A 20,736-nucleotide genomic window follows, 5' to 3' on the forward strand; every position below is an offset into this window, starting at 1 on the left:
TCTCTTAACATCATTAACTGTTTCTTCGGAGTTTAATCCCGAGTTTGGAAAGTGGTGCTTAAATGAGAGTCCTATTGATTTGAATTTTTTGAACTTTGTGGTTTAACTGAAACCAGCCACAGAAGAACCTCTTTGGCACTTGATGTCCTAATAGGTAGATGTAATGCATTGAGAAGACCCTACTGCTACTGCTGCTGCTAAGTCACTTCAGTCGCGTCCGACTCTGTGCGACCCCATAGACGGCAGCCCACCAGGCTCCCCCATTCCTGGGATTCTCCAGGCAAGAACACTGGAGTGGGTTGCCATTTCCTTCTCCAATGCATGAAAGTGAAAAGTGAAAGTGAAGTCCCTCAGTTGTGTCCAACCCTCAGCGACTCCATGGACTGCAGCCCACCAGGCTCCTCCGTCCATGGGATTTTCCAGGCAGGAGTACTGGAGTGGGGTGCCATTGCCTTCTCCGGAGAAGACCCTAAGTTAGACATTGTTATTATTATTATTGGCATTAATATATATTTCTTAAATTAATGATGACTATCATTTATTGCATGTCTATTAAATACTTTATGAACATTGGTTTAATGCATACAGCATTTCCATTAAACAGGAACTTCCATAACCGCCTCCTTCTGTTTTTGGAAGGAGGAAAATCATCTTAAGCATGGTCACAGTTTCCGCCTGGCAGGCTTGGGTTAAGGGTTGGGGTCGGCCTGACTCCACAGCACTGTCTACTGTGGCACATTGTGTCCCTAATGTCAGTTCTCAGATGTGTTAATTTTCCCTGGGAGACTGAAAAAAGGAGCCCCTTGAGCCCCAGGAAAGTGCTGGGGCTCTTTTACATACTAAAACCATTCTTGGATAAGACCTTCTGCAGTTTTATTCCCGCAGTTGGGATCTTAGCCTCCAAATCTCTTGAAAGAACCAATTACTCCCAACTTAGTTTTCCTCTCCATGCCTTCTTTTCTCGAACGGCTAGAATCTGTGCCTTCAGCATTTTATTGAAGCCACTCATGAAGTGACCTCCTGCTGGCTGGCTCCAGAGACTGGCCCTCTGGGAAAGAGTCATTCTTCCCTTGTTTACACCCGCTACCAGCCCCCCCGCCCCCCCCCCCCCATCCTCCCCTGGCCTCTCCGGAATCCCTTGCCATGTGACTTTGGCCCTAGCTCGTTAATGAAATGGCTTTTACAAGGATGGGCAGCGACTCCAGACAAACAAGTCCCCAGCCTCTGCCCCTGCCTCATCCTTTTTTTGTGTCCGTGGCATTTAAAACTGCTGACCTTCCTCCCCGGGAGACTCCTCCCATGGTTTGGGTCCTCCTGTATGTTTCAGGCTCTCCGCTGGCCTCTCTGATGATACTGTCTCTTTCCTCTGTTTACATCGACAGCTGCCATCACGTGGACCCCGGTCTGGTCCTCAGCCCTTTCCTCTGCCCTCTCCCCATTCACAGACACTTGTGATCGACTCTCACTTTTCTGAGGATGCCATCAAAAGCTCTGCATCCAGCCATCATCAGGTTAAGCCCCAGGCTGTCTTTTTCTATCCACTCCTCACTTTATCCACTTGGGCATCTCACTCAGCCTGTAGGAACTCATGAGCTTTCACCCAAACCTGTCCCTCTGCCAGGGCTCTTGGCACCCAGCTAGAATCTACCACGTCTCCAGGTCTCCCTGGACCAAGTCCCGTCTGTTGCCTACTCAGTCGTGTAGTTCCATCTCTTTACCTCCTCTTACACCCACCTCCTCCCTCCTGTCCCCATCTCTTACCTAAGCCGTTAGCATAGCCACCTAACCGACAGACACCTCTCATCAGTCTACTCTTAGCAAGGATCAGATCAATCTTCCTATGCAAGATTCTCCAACAGCTCTACCTGGCCTACCAAAAAAAAATTCCCACTCAGCATACCCCATGCTCACCCCCCAGCTGTCCCGCCCTCCGCTTCCACAAGCCCAGACCCTGCTCGTCCTTCAAAGCCAGGTGCACATACCTTCGCTTTCATGGTGTTTCCTATGATGCCCTGCGTGAGTCGGCTCTTCCTCCTGTGAAACCCCTCGGGTCTGTGGCCAGCCTCTCCTGCCGACAAGTGGTCCGTTCTGACACCTCTATGACAGGACAGGAAAGGGAGCTCGTCAGGGACACCAGCTGTGTCCTACCCATCTTTCTATTCGAAACACCCAGCATATTCTAAACCTCACTTTCTAGAGTAGTGAAAGTTGGTTGGGTCCTGTAAATCATCATGACGGTAGTTTAAAGTGGTAAATCAAGATCTGGATTTTTTTTTCTGACACCCGAGACACATCGTCTTCTGGCTTCTCTGCTCACAATAGATAGCAATCCCATGGGTGTTGGCCCCGTTCTTTGAGTCCGCACTCATTTTCATTTATTTCAGTCATCTTCCTGACAACTGGAGAGCGCTTGAAATTTGAGCTCTGATGGTCTTGGTATCTGTCAAATACCTAACGTATAATAGATACAATATTTGTTATGAAGAAACAAACCATTTATAAAAAGCTAATGAACCCAGAAGAATATTAAATCACTTTGTGTACTGTGTGCTAAGTCGATCAGTCATGTCCGACTCTTTGCGATTCTATGGACCGTAGCCCACCAGGCTCCTCTGTCCATAGGATTCTCCAGGCAGGAATACTGGAGTGGGTTGCTATGCCCTTCTCCAGGGGATCTTCCTGACCCAGGGATTGAACCCAAGTCTCTTACATCTCCTGCATTGTCAGGCCTGCTCTTTACCACTAGTGCCTGGGAAGCCCACTGAAACACTTTACAAAATAGCACTTTGTCTATTGAGTTGAGTCTAAATGAGTCCTTGGGTTGACACCTGGGTGCTAAAATTAAGGAGCAAAATACAGATATAGAAACATTTTGGATGTCCCTGAGACACTGTATTTGAAAAGCAGACCACAAGATCTTGGCTGATGCTTGCGCATTTTTGATGTTTGCCAATGTGTGGACATACTGCTTGGTTTCCTGTGCTGGCTTATTATTTTCTTACAGGTGACGGGTTGTTAAGGAGCAGAAAAGGTAGCCTACTTGGTTTCCAGTTTTCCTTCCCTAGGTAGGGCCATAATCGATTCCAGATGTAAATGTAACGTGTTCAGTAGAAACAGTAGGAACTGAATTTCAAATGAACAATTCCAAGCTGCTAGTAAAATCCAGAGGGGAAAAGTTAGCCCATTGGTGTTTTCTACTTGGAAAGACCAAGTGTGGAGTTACAGGCAACTTCATCAATGAGGAGCACGCTGCTTGTTGGTTTTCCCTCCCAGTGGGCATGCGTTTATGCCTAGCTGCTTTCCTCATCTGAGAGTTGGGGCAGGACTCTGGGTGCAATTTATAGACACAGAAAAGGTGAAAAAAGGCGAAGCCTTTATCTCACCTGGTTCCTGCTTCAAACCCTCCAGTGGCTGGCTGCTCTGCCTTTAGAACAGATTCCAAGCTCAGCATGGAAAGCCAGTATTTGGACCCCGTTTCTCTCAGTCACTCTCATCCATTCTCTCTGCTGTGTCCCTCACTGCAGCCGTTCTGAATGCCTTGCCTGCGTGGGATCCTGCTCTCACCCTCCAGGCCTTGCTAGCCTTTCCTGGAGTGTCCTTCTCCATTTACTTTCTCCTGACCTCGTCTTTGTTTCATTCATTTGGCTAATTCCCACTCATCCTTGAAAACTTCAATCTTGGCTTCTCCAGAAGCCTTCCTAACGCTTCTTGTATGACTGAGGGCCTCCTCACTGTTCACGTCTCTGAGCACTCTTTAGTGTCAGAGCTGATCATACTCTTGTTGTATTAATAAATGTCTGACTTTCCACCACCTTAGACCGTCCACGTGTTTTTCTCAATGTCTAGTTGATTTACAGTGTTGTATTAATTTCTTCTGTACAGTAAAGTGATCCAGTTACACGTGTATATGCATTCTTTTTCATACTTTTTTCCATTATAGTTTATTACAGCATAATTCCTGTGCCGTACAGTAGGGCCTTGTTGTTTCCCCATTCTGTATGTAATCGTTTGCATTTGCTAATCCTGCACTCCCACTCCGTCCCTCTCCCCGCGTCCTTGGCAACCACCAATCTATTCTCTGTTTCATAGAAAAGTTCATTTGTATCGTGTTTTAGATGCCACACATAAGGGCTACCTGCTTCTTGAAGGCAGAGGCCATCATTTTATTTTGAGTTCCCAGAAGGTGGCAGATTGCCTTGCACACATACGCAGGGAAGGAAATGAGCTGTGTCAGTGAATGACTCTAGTCTTGAGGGTTGACGTTCATGGTGCTGCACACTGGCCATGACCCTCTGGAGGCTGAGGTATGTAGTGGTGCGATGGTAGGGTTGCCTCTTGGTACAGACCCTTGAGTTTCTCATGTTGGGTCTTGGGCAGGTACTCTGTGCCCAGCTGAGCCAGCAGTTCCCAAGAAAGATCAGAGAGCATGGGTAATGAAATAAAATCCAAAAGTCCATGCAGGTTAAGATGTTTGAGACAAAACCCCTCAAGAGATAGTGGGGTAAGCCAACCAATCGACCAATACATACGTACTATTCATCAGATGGGAAAAAGTGCAATCAAGAGAAAGAAAACACCATTAACAGGCAGAAGAGGACAGGAGCAGCAGTGTCAGGGAGAGACGTTCATGAGACCGTCACTGATGGTGGGGATGATCACCACACCTACCGGATTCCCAAGGACCTTGCTCAGAGCTGGAGGTGAGCGACCTCCCTGGTGGTCTAGTGGCTAAGGCTCCACACTCCCAATGCGGGGGACCTGGGTTCAGTCCCTGATCAGGGAACTAGATCCTGCATGCCACACCTCATGATCCTGCATGCTGCAGCTAAGACCTAGTGCAATCAAATAAATATAAATATATATATAAAAAAAAGAAAGCTAGAAGTGATGTTAGGATGAAATAGACCCCAGAATGGTTGCCAGGAAAGCCTCTAAAGTTTGGGAATTAAATTTACTCTGATGTGCCTCTTCATAGCAATTGTGACCATCCTGTGTGCCGAGCTGTCTAACAAAATGGGGGTAACTTGGTGTGTTATTCAGGTTGAGCCCTGCCTCTGGGCTGGATCCAAGCTCCTTGGTCAGTCCCCTCCCTGTGGCAGCCATCCTCACCTACAGAATAAAGCTCTTCACGCAGGAGGGGCAGTGCAGTCAGCTTTGCCCAGAATCAGTCAGTCAGAAAGGAGCAGCTGAACACCTGCCATGTGCCCAGAGCTGGGATGAATGTCAGTTACATCTGTGTAGAGCGGTGTAAGAGATGCCTGTTCCACTCTATCCCGCAGTCCAGATAAGGAGATCAAATTCTTCTGTCTACAGAAAGCTCTCCATAAACAGCAAGAGGCAATTAATCATTTAGTGCAAAATATACCACATCAACTTTAGTTGCTATGGGACTGAGGCCCTTAAAGAGCTCCTACTTCACCCATGCCAGGCATTGTAGTTCACACCCTGCTGTCCTCTGTCCACGGCACCCTATGCAGCCGTCGGTGTCACCAGCTCCATTTTACAAATGAGGAACCGGAAGTCTGCTTAATGGAGAGTCCCCAGGGTTACGAGGAGGCGTGCGTGCACGCCCTGGGGAGCGGAGAGGTGGCCTGTTTCCCAGGTGCTCCCTTGGCTTTCCCATCTGTAAAGTGGGAAGTAACAACACGGCTTATGTTACAAGGCCATGGTACAGATCAAGGAGAGACTTTGTGAAGAAGCACCTGACAGAATTGCTGACCGAGAGCCGCGAGGCCAGTGACAGATGAGCCTGGATCTCACTGCCTGGTCCCTCTGCATCTGGGAGGCTCATGCCCTCCACTTGAGCCCAGCATCACTAGCACTTGTCCTGAAGAGGAATTTGGAGTGAGTGGAGAAGTGTGTGTCCTAATAGAGGAACTAACTGCTTTAATGATGATTAAAATATATAACTTTATCTAGAGCCAGGATTTTCTTCCCCTGCTTGGGAATAAGTGAAAAGAAAAGAAGAAAAGGGTAAGAAACCCACTGGGTGTGTTGGTTCAGAGATGCCCGCTGCTGGGAGACAATTTTAGAATAACTGTGCACTTTAAAGTGTGGCTGCTTCCTCTTGTTCTTGATCCGCTCTGGTTGTTCTCACCCAATTTCCATACCATCGCTTAGAACTCGACATGTATCTAAATATATACGCTTCTCCTCAGATGTGTTCTTCCCTCTTGATTTCACTGAGCTTTTGAGAAGTCTCTGCCTTGTTCCCTGGGCGGGCTCTCCCTGGCCTGATCGTCACAAGCTGTATGCTGTGACTGCCTCCTTGAAGTCAGTAGGTATCTTCCCTCCAGTTGAACCTTGAGGAGGAAGCACGGTGGCCTTGCCCACAGCCTGTGAGCTCTAAATACCATCTGAAGTTGCTAGCAAGCTCTGGACAGTGGCGGCCAAGTCACTGATACAAAGAGGCTTTTGTCCTCTACGTTGTTCATTGGATTTTCTGTGTGGTAAAGACATCTATACGATCTAAACGAACAGCGGGAAGCATTACTTCCTCATCACACAATTCCAAAGAGTCACAGGTGAATTATGCATTCGATATTGTGAGAGCATCTCAGTGAACAATGGCAGATGCCACCCAGAGCTTCTCCCGAAAAAATAAGAGAAAGAGGCTCCTTCGCCACGTGTTCATTTGCTTCCTGACAGATTTCCAGCCGGTTTCAAGGCGGGTTTCTCAAGAACACACGCTTTGAGTTACAAATATCACTTAGTACAGAGGAATACCTGCAATGTCTGCTAATGGATGTGGCAGAAAAAGAACATGTTTTCGAAACTGGGGCATGCAGGAGCTCTGGGTTATGTTCCTGTCTCTCCATTTACTGTCTGGGTGACATGAAACCGTCTCTGCTTTTCTGAGCTACCAGAAATCCTTCCGCAAAATAAATAACCTTACCCAACGTATCTGGGAGGAGAGTGCATCCATGGTGGAAGAGAATTGGTAAAATATTTCATGCAGTGAGGATGCACTGCTGAATGTCATCCATGAACACATCCTGGCTTGCAGAGGCGTCTATTCTCATGGCCTTAGGAACTGACGGTGGTAGCAAAGTCATGGTGCATTTAAATACATGGTACCTCTTACACCTGCGCATTTCACGAACATCTGTACCTACCACAGATCTGTTCCTGCCAGTGGGTACAAGAAAGGAGAGAGAGCTGCATGCTGATTCATCTGAAGTGGCTCCCGCATGTCCTGATACCATTTATTTCAGAGTTTAGACTTATTGCTGATTTAGGGTGAAGACCAGAAATTATGCCTGTGACTTTTTGGGATGGCCATGGATCATGAATTTCCTGCCATTCAAATTTTCAAATGTTCCAGAAGTCATTCTTCAGCTAATTAAAAAAAAAAAAGACCCAGACATATTTCAATAAAAGTGGATCACTGTTTCAGTGGACCGGCTCTATTAACTTCAGTGTTCAAAGAGAGAGTGACATTTGGTTAATTGGATTTTCCTGTTAAATCTTGGTTTTCCAGAGCAGTTTTCCCAGTTTGAACTCTTTTTGGATCTTTATACCATGTTTATTGAGCACCTCTTTTGGCTCAGGCCCTGAACTAAGCTCTGGGAGATAATGAACTTTAAAAAAATGTGATGGATGGATGGATGTGTGCATGCACAGATATCCTGCTTGCAAAGAGATCATAGTCTGCTGGAGGCAAAAATAAACTAACCTGCATGCAGCATGGAAAGGGTGAATTGAATAAGTGTATCTAGAAAGATCAAGGAAGATCTTCATAGTGATGGTAAATTTGAACTGAATTCAGTCTTGAAAAATGAATTTGCCAGGCTGAGAAGTGGAAGAAGGATATTGCAGGGATATTCAAGGAAACGGTTGAAAAGAGCACACGGAGTGAGTGTTAGAAACCTTCTATGTGGCTGAGAGTAGCACTGAGTGGGAGCAAGGTGGGTGTGGACTGAGGTAGGTCTGAGAAGATGAAGGTGGGCTGGGACACCGACGTTCAGAGGTTGGACATTTTCCTTGTAAGAAGGCATGAATACCTTGATCATACTTACTTTTAGAAAATGAAGGGATCTTAGGGGGAGAAGACGCTTGAATATAGAAAGCCAATTAGGAACATCCTGCAATGCAAGTTTACACAAGCAACCACAGGGACCTCAACCAGAAGCAGGAGCTGTGCAACCGTGAGTGGGTCACAGATAACCGGCTTTATAGGAGGTTGAACCAATAGGGCTTTCTCAGTCCTTCAATGAAAGAGAAATGAATCAAAGGTTCGTTTTGATTTGATTGGGTGGATTGTGATGCCACTGTGGAAAAATGATACAGAGACAGATTGTGTTGTCCCCCACGATAGGACCTAGTGACTTGTAAGTCCTGGAATCTTCTGTCTTAGATCAGACTTGCCTGAATTCGCTGCCAAAATATAGAGAAAATGAGAACATGAAGCTTCTTGCCAATAAGGCCTTTGAGAGACCCTTTCAGTGACCTTACGGATTATGAGATACTAAATCTCAACAAGGGACAGTGGCTCTTTTTTTTTTTTTTTTAATGCTGTTTTTGTCATTTTGAAGACTTAACTTTTTGTTTTGTTTTCCCTGATCATATTTCAAGGTTTTGTTTTTACTCATCAGAATGACAGGAAGTTTTCAGTGTGTGTTTCCTTCAAGTTTGGCCTCAACTTTATTTTCAGGATTAGACATTTGTTTTTCCGTTTGCCTCCATGACAACCAAGCCCAGAATTCCTATATATAGTCATCCAGCGCCCATTGTCCTCCTGGCCATTGTATCATAATCTTGTGCACCCAGGCCAGAGAACTCTCCTGATGACAGAAGAAGGAGGTGCCAGAGTCCTTGGCCTGGAGATTTTCAAGGCATAATCAAAAGAAGGAAATAAAGTCACATGGCTGCCTCTAGAGATTTATGTTCCCCCTTTCGATACTATCCAGGAGGAGCTGAAGTGGCTTGTGTTCCAAAGCTTAGTTTCTAATAGTTTTCCTTCAGAATGGCCCAGTCTTTTATCTGGAGAGCCTTTTTGAGAATCTTCCAAGGAAATACTTGGGAAGTTGCATTGGTGATTTGTAGTTGGTCGTGTTGTGGGTACCACGTTCTGTCCCCCGTTAACATGGAGCAAACAGCAGGTATCTTGAGAACGAAACTGAGTTTCAAACGAATTCAGATAGAACCTAAGAAATCTTAAATAAATCTTTTGAATCTGTGAATCATCTTGACAGCTGTATGTGACATACAGTTTTTTGTAACTTAGATAGACAGAGGTATAGGGTAGAATGTAAGAAAATTGCTCACAAATTCAATCCAACAAACATTTTCTTAAGTACCGTTTTTTAATGAAAGGATGGCCAGTCTCTGGCTATGAAAGCACACCAGATACTATTCCTGTCCATCTAAAATGTAAGTCCCACGAGGGCAAGGATCCTTGCTGTTTTTTTTTTTTCCACTGAAAGGTGCCCCAAGTGCCTTAGAAATAAAAGCCTCTCAATAAATATTTTCTGAATTAATATAAAATAGAGTCAAACATTGGAGAAGGAAACAGCAACCCACTTCAGTTTTCTTGCCTGAAAAACCCCAGGGACCAAGGAGCCTGGTGGGCTACAGTCTGTGGGGTCGCAAAGACTTGGATACTACTGAGCAACTGAGCATCGGGTCAAACATATGGACAGATACAGTTGAAACTTATTTGATATAATCAGACCTGGTTTCCCAGTAATATTTGAAAATTTCATAATGCAGGGAATCTTTTTGAAAATGCCTTACATGTTTTATTTTCATTTAAAAGTGCATTCATTCAGGGACTTCCTTGGCAGTCCAGTGGCTAAGACTCTGCGCTTCCGCTGCAGGGGGCGTGGATTCAATCTGGTCGGAAACTAAGATCCCGCATGTGGTTCAGCCAAAAAATAAAAAAAATTCATTCATCTGGATTGTGTTGTAGGATCAAACTTATGTCTGGGTCTTTTGATTGCATTCCCCATTTTTCTCTCTTGCATAAACCACAATCACCTATACTAGCTCTGGTTTCAAGTTTTTTTTAAGTTGAATGATAATTTAGACATTTATGAAAGAGTCTTAGAGCAGGGTCCTTCTAGACTTATGTTCTCTTTTATCTTGCCAAAATGTAATTTGACAATAATTTTTTTTAGCTACTTTCTCAAATCTTTTCAAAGCATTTAACATAGCTTTCATAGAAATGGCGATTTTTATACCCATCTTTCATCCTTTTTGGTAATATTAAGTAAATTGAACAAGCTCAGTAACAAATATAAATATAACAAGTACAAAAAATTTTAAGAGAAAATAAGACTGATTTCTGTTAGCATTAACACAACTGCTGAAAACAAAAATGGGTAGGCCTGCTAGAGGAAGTCCCAACAACCAGCCCGTTTGCCATTGCAATGGCTGCTTTAAGATCAAGGCATTGATAAATGCCCAAGTTTGTTGGTGGAGGTTGCTTAAGAGAACTTATAAGTATAAGCTGAAGTCTAATAAAATCCATGTGAGGATCACAGTGTGTGTTGGCAAAGCACAGAGGAGAGAAGGTTTCTGTCTGGGTTTGGGAGGGAAGGCATTGGGCTGGGCTTTGAAGGATGGGTAGGGGTTTACTGGGCATGAAGAAGAAGAGCCTCGGATAGCCTTTGACCACTGATTGCCAATGACGATGTATGTAGAAAGTGCAAGGAATTGGAAATTAGCTAAAAGTGAGGCTGGAAGCACCGAGCTATGTGTACCAAGGAGCAGACTTTATCCTTGAGCCCTGGGGCATCATTATCATATTCCTGTAAAAAGTGATATACATTATATCTCTGTGATATGTACATTTGCCAAAGTAGCACAGATCTAGAAGGAAGAAAGACCAGCTCATAGGGTGTTAGAGCTGCCCATATGGGTTCTGTGGACCTGAACGAACAGTGAGAAAGGAAGGCAGGGGCCTGGAGAGGAAGGTGATTGGAAGTGAGAAGTGATCTGTGTCTCTGGGAAATGTGCTACCACAAGAAATGCCTGACAGTTGGAAGGAGGAGTCCCACAATTTGGGCTTGAATGAAGCGTTGAGTCACTGCCGCACATTCAGAGCACCGGAGATGTTTGAGCAAAGATGGTGGCTGTGTGCAGCATGCTGAGTTTAAGGCGTCTGCCAGACACCATTTTTCAGCTTTAGATGAAGACTCAGGTCATGTCTAAGTTCGCCAATAAAGTAAGAAGATCCTCTTATCTCATTACCAGCAGATACCTGGGTTGCTATCATGTCCATGGAAATACTTGGACCCTCTTGTCCTTTGCCTGAGTTTCTTAGCCGTTGTATGATGGGAGCTGATGCTGTTCCAGAAGCTTCCTGGCTATTAACTGAAGTATGTCTTCAGCCTGCTCTCTTGCCATTGTTAGTGTGCCTTTGTCAGTTTTTTTTTCCAGAAACAGGATGTATTTCCAGCACATTTAGGTCCCACCCCCACGGGCTTCCCTAGTGTCTCAGATGGTAAGGAGTCTGCCTGCAGTGAAGGGAACTTGGGTTCAATCCCTGAGTTGGGAAGATCCCCTGGAGAAGGAAATGGAAACTCACTCCAGTATTCTTGCCTAGAGAATTCGATGGACAGAGAAGCCTGGAGGACTATAGTGCATGGGGTCACAGAGAGTCAGACATGACTGAGACTAATACTTGCACACTTTCCAACCTCCTAACTTTGGGCATTTACAAAATTTGTTGTTAAATTATCTGCAGGTAATATTTCTGTTTCTGTTTTCTTATACTGCCAACCTTTAGTTGCCAAATCACCTGCTTTTCTGAAGACAGTCATAATCCGTTCATCATTTTGAACACTATGCTATTTTAGGATCTGAAGACTTAATCTTCCCCTAAGCGATCTCTTTCAGCCTCCAGTGTACATAGTTTCCCACTCAGACTCATCCTCTGATCTTTATTTCTTTTCCCTGTAGGCATTACGTCCCTTTTTTCCCTGTTGTGAAAAGAATGTAGTTGTTTTAATTTCTGTTTATGACTAAAGATGGAGGTGTGGTGAGTTGAACACTTAGGTATCTCCATGTTTGGTGCTGCTTTCATTGACACAGTAGCTGATCTAGTTCCATTTATTAGTGGCAATCAAGGTTTTCTTGACATCCTCCTTCTGTCTCTCTCACTCCCAGTTTCCATCAGTCACCATGTATGGCTGATTTTGTCTTCTCCACTAGGACCATGGAGATAAGTGCTCCCTTGAGACTTTTCTGGGGATGCAGGGTGTCACCATCAATTATTTACATGTCTGCCCGAGATGGTGAGTTGCTTGAGGGCAGCGACCACATCCATCTGTTCCAGAACAGGGTCTCACATGGACTTAGATACTCAGTAAATGTTTACTGAATGAATGGGTGTCATTTAACCATCCCCTACCCTCCACGTCCACATCTAACATTTGCTTGCCTGAAATCTTCTTGTCTTTTATTTCCCCCTGGTACTTTCTCCCTGATGAAAGAGCCTCTCTTCTACGTCTGCTTGAAAATCTAGCTCAAATAAAATGTGGTTGCTGGCACCAAGGTACTTCTACCACTTTTTCACCCTCACTCACACCTTCTCTGCAGAGCTGTAGAAAATTGAGAATTGATCCTCTTGTACAGCCTCCTTTTTAGGTCACTCAGCGCATTAGGGGGCTGTCCTCCCACAATTTACTGCTCAATTGACTCTTAACTCTTCCCTGTGTCTTCCTTAATGTTGCAATAGTTAAACTCCCCTGTTACTGATCATTTGTTCTCTTTGCTTCTTTTACTCCTTTAATCAGTGGAGGAAGTGTGTTAGATGTGGAGCAGGCATGTATTTTCATAACAGCCAGCTGCTCTGTGTCTCTAGATCTGGGCTTCTAGAAGGCATCTCTAGTGCTTTTTTCTTTTTTTTGGCTGTGCCTCATGACTGGTGGGATCCCCTGACCGGATATCAAACCCCCACCCCCTGTGCCTTGACCACGTGGTTTGTGGGATCCCCTGACCAGGGATTGAACCTGGGACTCCAGCAGTAAAAGTGTGGAGTCCTAACCACTGTACCAGGGAAGTCCCACCTCACACCTTCTTTGACTTTGAGTCCCTAGAGCCTGCTCATGGCCTGGCACGAAGAGGGTGTCCACCAAGTGTTTGTAGAATCAGAATATTCAAGCGAGCTTCATTCTGTCATGGTTTATTGTTCTTCCAGAGTTCAGTAGGTTTCCAGTGATTGTTTCTGTGCTGGTGCGTTTTTGGAGAAAAAAGGAAAAAACTCTTTGGATGGATACTTAACATTGGTTTGGCCAGAATTCTGGGGAGCTGGAATGAGAGTCAGAACTTTCCCATTTCTCCAGGAACCTGACTGAATGAGAGTGGCAGGAGGTCTCATCTGGAACTTAGCGCTTTCTCTGGTTTGAAGTCCTGAGCTGTCCAAGAGCCACAGAAGCACCCGTCTCCCATTGGTATTCGGATACCTTTCTTTCCCAGTGAGGTTCCCCCGAAGGCATGTTAGAGCGTTATTATTTGAGGGCAGTTTATGCGGCATCTAATCGAAGCATGACATGTGGGCCAGCACATCTCCAGTTCTGGGTGCTTGACCGTGCTTACCTGTGCAGCACGTGTATGCAAATACCTGCTGGGTTTTTGTGTTTTTATAAAGCATTTTGAAATGTTGGATATTCTTTTTCTTTCCCAGGAATCTTACCTTGTTGATTCTTTTCTTTCCCATGTGCTCTGAAATGCTCATTTTAGTGTTCTCTTGGTATTCAGTTGAATGTTATTTTCTCTCTAATTTCTATCCATTTGGATGTTAACTTTCTGTCTTTCTGCCACCTTCTCTTTCTCCTCTCTGCTATGAGTGTGTTGCTAATGGAACACTCAGGTGTTCCTTGGTGTTCTTCTGACTTGCATCGTGGGACCCCAGAGGTCAACCTGTTGAGTACAGATGTGTAATAGACAAGACTCATATTTTAAAGTCAGACAGATCTTTGTTCAAATCCTACCTCTGCCTCTCGGTAGCTGTGTAGCCAACCATTCTCAGCTCCAGACACCTCATCGATGAAACTGGGATGAGAACCTATGCCATACGCAGTAGTTGTGGGAATCCAGTGCTGGCTCTTGGTAACTTTCAAACCCACACCTAGAAACGCTGTGGCTGTCCATGCTAAAGTTCTAGTGTGAGCCTGCTTTTACAAAATCATTTTCCTATTATAGACAGCTTACAGAATGAATAGCTCTATATAACTTAGTTAAATTTATTTTATAACTGCAATTATAAATCATAATTTAATTTCCTAAACTCTGTGTATCAGTTCAGTTCAGTTACTCAGTTGTGTCCGACTCTGCGACCCAATGGACTGCAGCACACCAGGCTTCTCTGTCCGTCACCAACTCTCAGAACTTGCTCAAACTCATGTCCATCGAGTCAGTGATGCTATCCAACCATCTCATCCTCTGTCGTTTCCTTCTACTCCTGCCTTCAACCTCTCCCAGCATCAGGGTCTTTTCCAAAGAGTCAGCTCTTTGCATCAGGTGACCCTAAGTATTGGAGCTTCAGCTTCAGCATCAGTCCTTCCAGTGAATATTCAGGTCTGATTTCCTTTAGGATTCACTGGTTTGATCTCTTTGCAGTCAGTCCAAGGGACTTTCAAGAGTCTTCTCCAACACTGCAGTTCAAAAGCATCAATTCTTTGGCACTAAGCTTTCTTTATAGTCCAACTGTCACATCCATACATGACTATTGGAAAAACCATGGCTTTGACTAGATGGTCCTTTGTTGGCAAAGTAATGTCTCTGATTTTTAATGTGCTATCTAGGTTGGTCATAGCTTTTCTTCTAAGGAGCAAGCGTCTTAATTTCATGGCTGCAGTCACCATCTGCAGTGATTTTGGAGCCCCAAAAAATAAAGTCTCACGGTTTCCATTGTTTCCCCATCTATTTGCGATGAAGTGTTGGGACCAGAAGCCATGATCTTCGTTTTTTAAATGTTGAATTTTAAGCCAGCTTTTTCACTCTTCTCTTTGACTTTCATCGAGGCTCTTTAGTTCCTCTTCTCTTTCTGCCATAAGGGTGGTGTCATCTGCATATCTGAGGTTATTGATATTTCTCCCAGCAATCTTGATTCCAGCTTGTGCTTTATCCAGCCCAGCATTTCACATGATGTACTCTGCATATAAGTTAAATAAGCAGGGTGATAATATGCAGCCTTGATGTACTCCTTTTCCTATTTGGAACCAGTCCTTTGTTCCATGTCCAGTTTGAACTGTTGCTTCCTGACCTGTGTACAGATTTCTCAGGAGGCAGGTAAGGTGGTCTGGTATTCCCATCTCTTGCAGAATTTTCCACAGTTTGTTGTGATCCACACAGTCAAAGGCTTTGGTGTAATCAGTGAAGCAGAAGTAGATGTTTTTCTTGAATTCTCTTGTTTTTTCTGTGATCCAGTGGATGTTGGTAATTTGATCTCTGGTTCCTCTTCTAAGTCCACCTTGAACATCTGGAAGTTCTCTGTTCACATACTGATGAAGCCTGGCTTGGAGAATTTTGAGCATTACTTCGCCGGCTTGTGAGATGAGTGCAATTGTATCTTAGTTTGAACATTCTTTGTCATTGCCTTTCTTTGGGATTAGAATGAAAATTGACCTTTTCCAGTCCTGTGGCCACTGCTAAGTTTCCAAATTTGCTGGCATATTGAGTGCAGCACTTTCACAGCATCATCTTTTAGGATTTGAAAGAGCTCTACTGGAATTCCATCACCTCCACTGGCTTTGTTCATAGTGATGTCTTAGGAAGCTAAGATCCACTTGACTTCGCATTCCAGGATGTCTGGCTCTAGATGAGTGATCACACCATCGTGGTTATCTGGGTCATGAAGATCCTTTTGTATAGTTCTTCTGTATATTCTTGCCACCTCTTCTTAATATTTTGTGCTTCTGTTAGGTCCATACCATTTCCGTCCTTAATTGTACCCATCCTTGCATGAAATGTTCCCTTGGTATCTCTGATTTTCTTGAAGAGATCTCTAGTATTTCCCATTCTGTTGTTTTCCTCTATTTCTTTACATTGATCACACAGGAAGGCTTCCTTATCTCTCCTTGCTAATCTTTGGAACTCTGCATTCAAATGGATATATCTTTTCTTTTCTCCTTTGCCTTTGGCTTCCTTTCTTTTCTCAGCTACTTGTAAGACCTCAAAAAGGCAAAATGGTCATCTGCGGAGGCCTTACAGACTCTGTGTATAGGTGGTCCCAAGTCAGAGACCAACATTCTTTGCTGAACTGCCCATCTCAGGGTTGGATTAAGGATGGATGGACTGACACCCTCTTGGCTGTTGGTTCCACTGTAGATACATCTGGCCCTGCCCGGGGTAAAGAGGGAGCTTGTGTGGCCGGCAGTGGGGTACAGGGCTTTTCTCTGGATTCACTCTCCTGTACTTCACCTGCCATATGTCCCCGTGACCACAAGTCGGGCCCTCGACCAAGCACAGGGTTTCTTTTTTTACTTTCCTTTCTTAAGCTTGGAATGAAAGAAAATAGCCTTGATGATTTTTAACTTATGTGACATACCCTTCACTGCTAACAATCTGTTTGTCTTTCTAACTGGGCACAATACCACCCTCTTCTGCTCTTCTAGCCGGGCCTTGCAAACAAACTGGGATTTTATGTAGCTCAGCGGGTAGACTTTTTTGGGATAAGTGAAATCAGATATACTCACATCTTTGTCACTTTAGTGCCTGAAGTGTTAAAGTTTGTATTATTCACAAACTCCAGGTGAGAGCGAGGAAGAGTGTGTCTTGGCACGATAGAGGACAATAAAGCTCTCAGGAGACCCAAAAATTGTTACCTTGGCATTCTTTCAAACATATCCCAAGTGGTGGGATCTGCGTATTTTTGTAAGTAAACCTGTCCACCTGATTCTAACCAGGAAAGAAGGATTTTATGACACAGAGTACGTAGAGTTGTTCTTTTCACACCGCCACTTGAGACAGGTGATGAATTTCCTCTCTTGGAATGCTTTCTCCACGACTTCTTGCATTTTTATTTCTCCAAGTTTCATATCATAGAAGTACCGGTGTGAAAATCGAAGAATTTGGTTTTTTGCGATGGAGTAGTTAATGTGCCTTAGACCCTAGAAACGAGAAAAAATGTATTGTCAAATACCTTCCCCTTGGGAAAGTTTACCCAGGAGAGTTGCGTGTGCTAGACTAGGGGTGGTGGAAGGTAGGGGAGACAGATTGACCTGGTTTATCATCACATTAGGAGCCCCTTTGTGATTTTGGTATAAAGGGATTGAAGCTGTCCAGTGTCTTGCATCCGAGGTGAATGCCAGCATCCGTGCTAGCTTGCGGGCCTCACTCAAGCGGGTGCTGAGTCTTGGAAGCAGTTATTGTTTAGGCGCTCAGTCGTATCCAACTCTCTGTAACCCCATGAACGCACCAGGCTCCTCCGTCTATGGGATTCTCCAGGAATACTGGAGCGGGTTGCCATTTCCTTCTCCAGGGGATCTTCCCCACCCAGGGATAGAGCCCAATTCTCCTGCATCTCCTGCATTGACAGGCAGAACTTTTACCACTGAGCCACCTGGGAAGCCCACCTTGGAGGCAGTGGTGGCTGCTTACTGAGAAATGGACGACTCCTTTGATTTGGTCTCTAGGTAGATTTGTGAATGGTTGACAGCTCAGGGCAGTTGGACCTGACTTTGGCCTTGTCAGTTGCAGAATTTCTTTCCTACAGAACTGAGGGCAAGCCAGAACCGGTGCTGCCCCGATGTTAGGGCTGACCAGGGTCCTGGGGTGGTGGTGCTTACCCAGGAGCTCACGTTCCTGTTAACAAGAGAGGCGGGCAGACAGTGCCTTTTGCTTCATTGTGTGTGTGTGTTAAACAGAAACTAGTGTTGAGAGCTTAAATAGAAAACATCTCAAACAATCCATGAAATGGTAAACAAACCTGCTATTGAGGGAAAGAAAGAGGAGTTGACAATTGCATTATTCTCATCCTGAGTGGGTTCATCAGCTAGGGTCGAGAAATAAAGAAAAAGGAGATAAAAAGAATCGGGTGAAATGAATTCAGTTGTGTCATTTCTTTCTTCCTTTGTCTTTGGTTTACACCTGGTAATGAACCCATGGAGGCTCGGAGATATTGTTCAAGTTTCCTTTTGTTTTATTTGTGTGTGTGTATGGCAGGTTTGTTTACAATTTCCAAAGGGTTTTTTTTTTTTTTTCTTTTCCTCAATCCGGAGGAATACAAATTGAGGAGGGGGAGGAGAAAACAAGAAGGGGAGGTATTTTAGTATTTTGAAGACAGGAGGTGGCCCCACAATACAGGAAGCTGCTGTTTTTGTTTTTCCTTTCAAAGAGGCCGACGGGATGGATGGTACCAGTTTCATCAAATGTGGGTTTTTACAGAGCCCCCACGTGTCCCACCTGGGGGAGTCACACTTTGGAAAATTAAGTGTCCATCAAATCAGGAGGAGGCTGGTACAGTTTCTGTCCCATTTCACCCCTGCTTTTTTGAAAAGCATTAAGAAAGGAGCCCTTTGTTTCCTTTTCATGGAAAGTCACACTGAAATTCATCTGTATGGGATTCACAGAGCCCATTTGGTCATTCATGGGTAGCCATAGTTATACAGGACAATGTTGATGATGGTGCTGGTGAATTCCTGACCCCAACGTCAGATCGGTGTGGTGGGAAAAGGCTGAAGACCTTTTATTTTTCACTTTCTTTCTCTTTTTAAAACTTAAAAAAAAAAATTATTTAAAGAGGAAACTGAGATTTTTCTCACCTACCTTTTACATCAGATTTCCCCACCGCATGCCAGTAGAGCTTCACAGGCTTAAGATTTGTGCCTGTCACTTCCGACATTTTCTTCCGAATTGCAAAACTTTCAAATACCTTTCAGGGAGACTTGTTTGGAATTTCATTTTAATGGGATTTATGAATAAATCTCCATCTTAATGCTGACTAAGCTTTAAACATCCATTCCTGGAGAACACTATTGGATTTTTATATTTTAAAATTTAAATCGCTTGACAGTGAAGGCATAAAACATTTTTATATTTGTGAGTGCCATGTGCTTGAGCATTTCTGTTGAAGACCCTTTTTTTTTTCTTTTTTTTTTCCGGTTGGCTTGAATAATTCTGTTCTGCAGAGTTGGAGATACTGCACCCCCTACTTTCCTTTCTCGTGAGGATGCCTGTGTACATTATGCGGGTTCATTTATCTCACCTACAGGGACGGGTATTCTGTGGCAGCCTGTTGCCACACTGCAATTTCCTTTAAAAAACAGTTTACTTTCTTCCTTCACTTTGAAACCTTTAACCTCAGAATTTTATTTTTAAATGCCATGAACCCTCAAAGTCAGATTAAAAGAAGTGACGCTTCCTCCCTTCCTGCCTTTCCCCAGAGATGCGTTGTAGAATGTAAATGAAGATGAAAGCTGGGATCACAGTCAGCCCCCTGAAAAGAAAAAGGACTCAAAACTTCTTTCAGGGGTTTTCAAGTATCAGACCTCCACTGTGTTCTCTGTGTCTGGTGTCATTTTCCCCTGTCTGTCCACAGACTCATCCTACTCTGAGCCTCCAGATGTTCAGCAGCAGTTGAACCACTATCAGTCCGCTGCTCTGGCGAGAAACAACAGCCGTGTGAGCCCCGTGCCTCTTTCTGGGACCGCGGGGGGCGCTGAGCAGAAAACGGAAGCCATTCTCCACTGCGAATTCTGTGAATTCTCCTCTGGCTATATCCAGAGCATCAGGCGCCATTACAGGGACAAGCACGGTGGGAAGAAGCTCTTCAAGTGCAAAGACTGCTCCTTTTACACAGGCTTTAAGTAAGTGATGTAAAGAACTGCCTTGAGAAACAAGGTGGCTGCTCCTGCTCCACCCCTCACTACACGCTTCCCTTACACTCCTCTATCTGGAGCTCAAGGGAGGCCTGCCCAAGGGATGATGAACAGGTGGGGTCCAGTCTTCACAAAAGGAGGCTAATTCCAGAGACTGCTTTTAGGTTTGGGGAAGGGGTGAAGAGCTATGTGAGAACAAATGAGTTTAAAAATCAGAGCAAATGGGTGCCCAAGAAGTGTAAAGGATTTCCCTGACCCAGTGCGTGAAGCAGTGAGTGTTTTCCCTTTTGGAAATCTATGCCCTCCACCTCCCCACTTTTTATTTTGTCTTTGGGGAAAAATAGTCTTCTCAGAAGCAGAGTCAAAGTCAAGAGAGACATCCAGCGATGGTGCACTCTGCTACCCTTGTAAAGAATTCTTATTTCTTAAGATCATATTATTGAAAGAGAACCAAGACTTCACACTGGGAAGACTAAACTTGAACAATCACAGAAAGATTGTCCCCACATAGAAAAAGATAATCTACAGTCATTTTTGCTCCTGAGTATGACAAAGATTGGAGTCCTTCCTCTCATTTAATCTAAGCTCCTGTGATTTCATCTCATCCTGGGGGATTCCACTTAGGCTGATAGTTAGGAGTGTAGAATATGGAGCCTGGCTGCCTGGGTTTGAACCCTAGCTTTGCCACTTACTGATGGTGTGACTTTGGACAAGTTACTAAACCTGTCTGTGTCTCTGGTTCCATATCTGTAAAATAAAGATAATAATAGTACCTACCTGATAGGACTCTTGTGAGGAGTAAAATAATAATAAGTGAAGCCATAAAGTGCTTAGCATAGTGCTTGGCACAAAGGAAACACAAAGGAAATGCAAAATGTTACTGTATCATAGAAAGCTATTATAATGAGATTAGATGCTGTATTACAGGTGTGAAGCTATTATTATCTGCTCCTGTTGCAGTCAGGGCCTG

At 44.3% G+C, this 20,736-nt stretch overlaps 1 protein-coding gene across 1 annotated transcript in view; it reads left to right on the forward strand.

The window, feature by feature from the left end:
- ZNF462 (zinc finger protein 462) overlaps positions 1-20,736 on the forward strand; it is a 152,584-nt gene that overhangs the window by 91,505 nt on the left and 40,343 nt on the right. Inside the window, exon 8 of the mRNA XM_018052556.1 lies at positions 19,487-19,754. Within this exon, the coding sequence (XP_017908045.1) occupies positions 19,487-19,754 (268 nt within the window). The remainder of the gene's footprint in view (positions 1-19,486; positions 19,755-20,736) is intronic.

This window comes from Capra hircus, chromosome 8, assembly GCF_001704415.2.
Source record: "Capra hircus breed San Clemente chromosome 8, ASM170441v1, whole genome shotgun sequence".
In the NCBI taxonomy this organism is placed as follows: domain Eukaryota; kingdom Metazoa; phylum Chordata; class Mammalia; order Artiodactyla; family Bovidae; genus Capra; species Capra hircus.